The sequence below is a fragment of the Salminus brasiliensis genome, chromosome 13, assembly GCF_030463535.1.
Source record: "Salminus brasiliensis chromosome 13, fSalBra1.hap2, whole genome shotgun sequence".
Taxonomy (NCBI): Eukaryota; Metazoa; Chordata; class Actinopteri; order Characiformes; family Bryconidae; genus Salminus; species Salminus brasiliensis.
The window spans coordinates 8,539,023-8,546,061 of record NC_132890.1 but is presented as its reverse complement, the minus strand read 5'-3'; the positions used below and the strand labels follow the sequence as shown (position 1 = coordinate 8,546,061).

At 40.1% G+C, this 7,039-nt stretch overlaps 1 protein-coding gene across 1 annotated transcript; it reads left to right on the top strand.

Annotated features, from left to right (window-relative positions):
• Nucleotides 1-2,989: 2,989 nt before the first annotated feature.
• LOC140575388 (guanylyl cyclase inhibitory protein) lies at nt 2,990-6,744 on the top strand. The gene is made up of 5 exons (XM_072695688.1): nt 2,990-3,081; nt 4,140-4,272; nt 4,974-5,123; nt 6,263-6,368; nt 6,577-6,744. Exons 1-5 carry the CDS (start codon nt 3,011-3,013, stop codon nt 6,681-6,683), a joined length of 567 nt encoding a protein of 188 aa, XP_072551789.1. The 5' UTR covers nt 2,990-3,010; the 3' UTR covers nt 6,684-6,744.
• The last annotated feature ends 295 nt before the right edge of the window (nt 6,745-7,039 follow it).

The following is a 7,039-nucleotide window of genomic DNA, read 5'->3' as shown; positions in this document are numbered from 1 at the left end:
AATTCATTCATTAATTAATGCATGCAGGCATGTGCTGACACACCCACATCCTTTTGCACTTCGCCACACTGAGGAAGAAGGGGTGGCAGAGGAAGGTGTGAAACCAATGCTTTATTCCGTTAAATGTGAGGTTCAGAAAGCATGTACACTAATGTGCAAAAGTCCAAAACTGTCCTTCGTTGATTTTGGTGTAATTAGTGTACAGCAGTGAGGGATATAACTGCCTTCCCTGTGGCAGACTAGGATTCAAGCTCACCATGCTACAACACATACATGTCACATACATACCTGGGTCACATGACCCAAATGTAAGTTACTCAGGATAACCGCACCATCCAAAAACCATAAAGATACATTTATTTCCAGTCAAACCAGTTTAAAGATACAAGTCATTCATTTTTTTCTGTCATAATAACACTGTTGATTAGGTGAGACCTGCTATTTTGCTATTTTTTGCTCCAGGGCTCCACCTTCAGTTAGGAAGTGTGTTTCACTTTTACACCACTGCTGTAAATACAAATCACGCTATGAGCCCCGCCTTGTGGACAGCATGAATATGTGCAGTTGTTGACAAGCTGAGAGAAACAGAAGCGACATCTGGAGTGGAAGAAGCATGTGGACTGAGGCAGTAAGGAGTAATATTTCAGAATTTTTCACAAATATAAAAAGTAAAAGCTTGATCAGCTGCACATTCTTTCAGACCCCCAGCATTGAGTCCTCTTCTCACTGTAGAAGGGTGGACACATCTACTGTGAAGGTTTTTTATATCATTAATGAGAGTGGAGCTTAATTTTCCCCTCACTCTCAAAAAGACGAATACTTTATGTGTCGTTAATTTTATTACCTAAGTTTTTTCAACTTTTGGAAAGTTCTGTTTGTTTTTTTTTGTTGCACTTTCACTTTCCTTAAGCAAATAGATTATTGTAAAGGGCTAAAACTAATGATTTTTCATATATATATATTTCATGATAGTCATAAAATCTATCTATTATTGAAACAAATAATCACTTATTCAGATCATGAATCACTTAATTACCAAATAATAATACCAAATGTAGCTATCAGCTTTTAAATTTAGCTTGAGGATGTGTTTGCCTCTTTTTCCTGTCAAAATTTAAAACCTAGCATGTGTTTTTTACTTACATAAGTTTTCGGATCAGCAAAAAAAAAAAAAAAAAGAAACAAATGTAAGACAGTAATTTTAGCTTCAGTTCGAAAGTATTTTGTGTTTCTGCTACGTTTGTATAAATGACTTTTATTTTGACACCATTTCCTCCACTTGCGGCGGTACCCGCAATCGGATTGGTTGTTTTTGTTGAAGGGCGGGACTTTATCTGTAAACAGACGCCATGTTGAGCATTACGAGAACTCCCAGAGACTGGTCTCCTCTGGGTTGACTTACTTGAAGATTTCTCCTGTTTACACTCAGCCTGTCTCCTCATGAGTGGCTGCAGATTCACCCACTTACCCACCCAACCACACGTGCACATCCTACAGAAAACTTAATCTGACCCCTAAAGGCACCACAAAGCATCATGGGAGTGCTCCCATGCCATAATATGTAGCATGCATGTATTACCTACTATTGTTGGTATATGTGTTTACTACATATCCATACGAACCCAGTCGAAAATGTATGTGGTCCAAATATAATACACATGTCCAGAATGTAATGTACTATGTACTATATATGCTCCTCTAGTGGAGCTCTGCGTCTAGACTGAGGGAACTGTTACTGTAAAAAGTAACAGTGGCAGTAAAACTGTACTCCACACTGTTACGATTAAACTTCGGTGAATAATCTGCAGTTCACATGCGTCCATTCTGAGCCATTCGTATTTAATGCATGGTGACGTCGCCAACTAATCCAATATTAGTTGCCATCTAAGTCAATTAGCTGTTGCATCCTTATTATCTTGATATGGATATGGATATTATTTTTTTTGAATGATCTGAACTGTGGCCTCAAAATATATGTGACGTGTTGGAAGTGAACCTTGATCTTTTGGATTTAAGACATATATTTCAGGCGTACACATATATGTCTCACATTACTTTAGCAATACATGATATGAGCTTCTCTAACCAGAGATAACCCAACCCAAACAAACCAGTCAGCCTCAAGCCTGGCTGGCACCATGTCTGTGACCACTGAAAACCTCCCCCAAAACACCCACTCACCCACCAAACCACACTAGCACATCTTTCAGAAAACTTAATACGACCCCAAAAGGCACCACAAAGCATCATGGTGATATGATGATATTGTTGATATTGTTGGTTTACCTACAAGTCGAACCTGTATGTGGTCCACATATACACGTGTACAGTATGTGATATACTATGTACTATATATGTAGATATATGGCCATATATCAAAATTCTGTATGGGTGAAAGGTGGATGCTAAAAGGCCGTAACCAGATCAGCTTCAGCTTTTTCTCTTTTTTTTTTCTAAACTGATGGTAAACAGTAGTACGTTGTGGTTGGATGGTGAGTCTGAGCACAAAGCTGAGTGATAAAACCACAGACTTGCTTTGCTGGTTAATCAGATCATGTCTAGGCCTATATATCTGCTTGCATCCGTTGCAAACGCTGTCACCTCTCAAACAGCTGCGTGTGTGTGTGAAGTGCTTTTTTCTTAACTGGGTCACAGGGTTACATGAACATTGTAGCATGGCCACGTGGGTTACTCACCGAGGTGCGTTTCTGCAGTGTTCCATTTACAGCTCATAGTATTCATTAATCTCGGTGCAGTGGCGGAATGGGGTACAGTTCCACTGAACGTGCAAAAACAGCTCACAGCACCGCGCCCTTGAGTGGAGCTGTTCTCGATGTAATTACATTTGCATCACCCCAACCTGCCTGTTGCCCCCCTGCTGGGAGATTACTTTTGCCTAATTTCACAGATGCAGTATGGCACTTGTAAGAGTGATTAAGCTGGGGAGAGGTAAGCTGGGCCGTGGTATATATGCGTCACTGGGCTGGTGGCCAGAGGAGCACGGTTGAGGATGGGACAGACCGCAACCTTGCCCAGCAGAAGCGGGGGAACCTATGTCACAGAACTTTACGAGTGGTTTAGGTAAGGTTTCATGGTCATCTAGGTCTGATTCATGGGTGTGTACTTTACGCTTGCATGGACTGACCTTTACACACTGTTTGTGCTTTAAGGTGTACTCATTTACATACTGATGGCAGGTCTGTGCCTTTGTTTATTATTTATGACATTCATAAACCAGGTTCTTAGAAACTGAAGTTTATATATCATGGCGGGTTCCTGATGGCTGTGCTTGGCCTTCTTTTTTTGTTTTTCAGTCATGCTTGCCATTATAACATGATTAGACATTAAGACTGTAACAGTTTCCAAAATAATCTGCAGATGCTGATATGCACTGATCAGTCATAACACTTATATAAAACCACCTGCCTAATATTGTAAATGCTCAGCAACAGCTCCACCTCGCCAAGATATGGACTCCACAAGACCTCTGAACGGTGTCCTGTGGGATCTTGTACCATGATGTTAGCAGCAAATCCTTTAAATCCTGTAAGTTGTGAAGCAGGGCCTCCATGGATTGCATCAATAAGTCTTGGGCACCCATGACCCTGGTTGACCAGTTGTCCAGGAGCCACTGTAGCTGGATATTCAATTCACTTCTGTGGTTTTATTGCAATGGCTGATCAGCAATTAACCATTAATACCAAAATGTGTAAATTGTAAAATGTAGGCCTACATTAGGATTAGCCTTTACAGGGGAAAAAATATAACATTTATTCATATTATTATTTATATTAATGATTTAAATAATATTTCAAATGAATTGAATTATGTCAAATGTAAACTATTTTGTTTAAAGCAATTATTTGCAAATATCATATATATATATATATATATATATATACAAATAGCCAATATACATATACAAGTACAAGATCACAGTACAACCCTAATAATCCCAATATATCATAAACAGTTGCAGTTACCCTGTACAGTTACCCTGATATCAGACCCAGTATTATTGCTTAGGCTTTTAATTATAATATTGTTTCAATGTCTATCTCCCATATATAGACTATTTCATATATAAACATTAGCAATTGGCATGTGTTGCTTGTGCTGATTTCTCTCCGATTTGATAGGAAGTTCCTAAACGAGTGTCCCAGTGGCCTGATCACTCTGCACGAGTTCAGGCGACACTTCTGCAATGGAACTGTGGGAACGGAGTCTGCAGAATACGCTGAGCAGATTTTTCGCACCCTGGACAACAATGAGGCAAGTCTATCACTTCAACCTCACTGGTATTCATTAACTGTATATGGTGGCATGCAAAGAGTTGATAAACTAATCTCCATAAAGCATAAAATTACAGATGAAAGTTTCTTATTAAATATTTTATGCCAGATTAAAAAAGAATTAGACAGAATTTAATGAAAAAAGCACCTCTCCAACTATTAACAATGCACATGCTTTGGGCTTGTGTTGCAGCCAGTGGCACGGGGAACATTTTAATGGTAAAAGGAAGAATATAATTCAACTTAATATTTTAGCAAATCCTGGAAGCAAACATCACACAATCTGTATTAAAAAAAGAAGGTGGCTTTTACAGTAGTGTAGTCATCTAAACACACCTCAAAATCCACAACAGGAGGAACAGGAGTCCCCCCAAATTAACCATCACCAGAAATCTAAGGATAGACCTTAAAAGAGCAGTGCAGCAATATGGCACAGGAATCTCACAGGACTAGAAGACTTTCATAAATAAGAACTGCAGAAGCATTTACAAGCTGTGATATTCACTAAAGGGGATGTTACTAAGTACTGACCAAGGAAGGTGCCCAAACCAATCACCATTTTGAAAATCGAGCTTTTCACAGTGAAGGAAATTTTGACCAGAGGTACCCAAACTTTTCCTTGCAACTGTTTTGTTTGTGCGTCACTGTACACAATGGTAGATGTTATGTACTGTTTAACAGGACGGAGTTGTTGACTTCCGAGAGTATGTAACGGCAATCAGCATGCTGATAGAAGGCTCCTCAGTGGACAAGCTTCGCTGGTCATTCAGGCTCTTTGACAAGGACAGAGATGGAGCCATAACACGATCAGAAATGCTTGAGATCATGCAGGTGGGCCATTGTTTATATTACATGGGTTCAAAATGTAAAAGGTGACTGACGCTCTGTGTCTAAAAGTCTCCAGACAGCCCCTCTGATTAGTGACGCTACTTTACAGAAGACATTCCACCAACTGAATGGCCAACCCAAACTTATTGATTCAGCTAATTTAAGCAGATCATCCAGGCCAGGGTTGGTGTTCACTGCTGTAGAAGGATGACTCTAAAGTTAGGATGATGAGGTACACCCATTACTGGTACTGTACATGCTCTGCTCATGTAATCCTCACTGAACATTATTGCCAATAGAATTGAATGCGGTGGAGCATGGCCCTAAGGTTTCTATGCCCAGTGCCGAGTGTCAGCTAGAGGTGCATGAAGTCCCCAAAATTTTACTGGAAAGCAGAAGAGGGAATATCTTAAGGATATTGTTTGAAGTGGTGTTTGTGATCCAGATTCAGATCCAGATCATCCAACAATAGTACCTGACCACACTAAGGTGCTCATGACTGAATGCAATCAGATCCTTAAAAATGTTCTAACATCTAGTGTAAAGCCTTCCAAGACGAGTAGAGGGTGTTACTGTAGCCAATGCGTTGGATGAGGTGTCTACAAACTTTCATTTTTATTGTCCAGTTTTAGGGCACCTTCCTTATATTGAGTAGTAGTACTGTAATTTGTGAGGTGGGGCCTTCATGGATTGCATCAGAGAGCCTTGGGTGCCCATGACCTTGTCTCCAGTTCACTGTTTATCCTTCCTTGGAGCACTTTAGGTAGATTCTAACCACTGCATGCCAGAAGCACCCCACAAGACCTGCATCAGACCTGCTCTGAACCAGTCGTCTAGCTATCACAATTTGGCCTATGTTATAATATTTTAGATCCTTCAGATTTCAAGTACTGACAGTTCACTAAGTTCACCTAATTTGTAGATCCTATCCCTTGACAGGTGCCGCTGCAACCAGATAAGCAATGGTATTTTGGTGGTACATTGGTGAATACCTAATTCCAAGTTTCCTCATGAGGTTGGAGATGTCATCATGGAGATGTCTCAGTTGTATTATGCACCTATAATGGGGGTTGGCACTACCTCTCTCCTCCGTTAGAGGGCAATAGAGATTCATTTTGCCAGCATGTCCTAACTGTTGGCAGGCCGTGTACAAGATGAGTGTTGCAGCCTCCCTGACCAAACCTAATCCACTGACTGCTGAGGAATGCACCAACAGGATATTCGTACGACTGGACAAAGACAACAATGGTAAGGTGGTAGAGTAGAATTATTGCCCTTCACCTAAATCACTGTGCACATCTCAATGTTAACTCCATTTGTTGAGCTTAAGCTAACATGACCTTTTGCAAACATGGAACTGATCTTCAAGCATACACGGGTCTATTGTGCTGAGTGACTTCTGACCTTCTGTCAATGTGACACTGGAACCAACTTGCCTTTTGCTCTGTCCCTACAGCCATCATCAGTCTGGAGGAGTTCATTGAGGGGGCACTGGATGATGAATGGATAAGAGAGATGCTGGAGTGTGACCCCAAGACGGTGAAGGTGGAAAGGCCTCTTTAGGGCTGGGCCTTGCAGTGATGTAGAGCTTTGGGTACTATCAGCTAGATAGCTAAAATATAGTCAGGTGTTTGTCTATTGCAATATGTGGTTGTACTTTGTGCCATTATGTAAACTCTAAATTTAAAAAAGAGAAAACGCAGGTTATCTGATTGCATATATTAATTTCTAATCCACTATAGATGTTGGTTATTTATGTTCTAATTGTATTAAAATCATTGCCAATGTGATTGTAATGCCATGTAACCGATGTGTTACTTCCTATTAAGCAATAATAAAAGGCTTATTATAGTAAATCCTGCCTGTTGTTTGTCCTTTTACATTTTTTATACGAACTGAATATGTTTTATATGAAATGA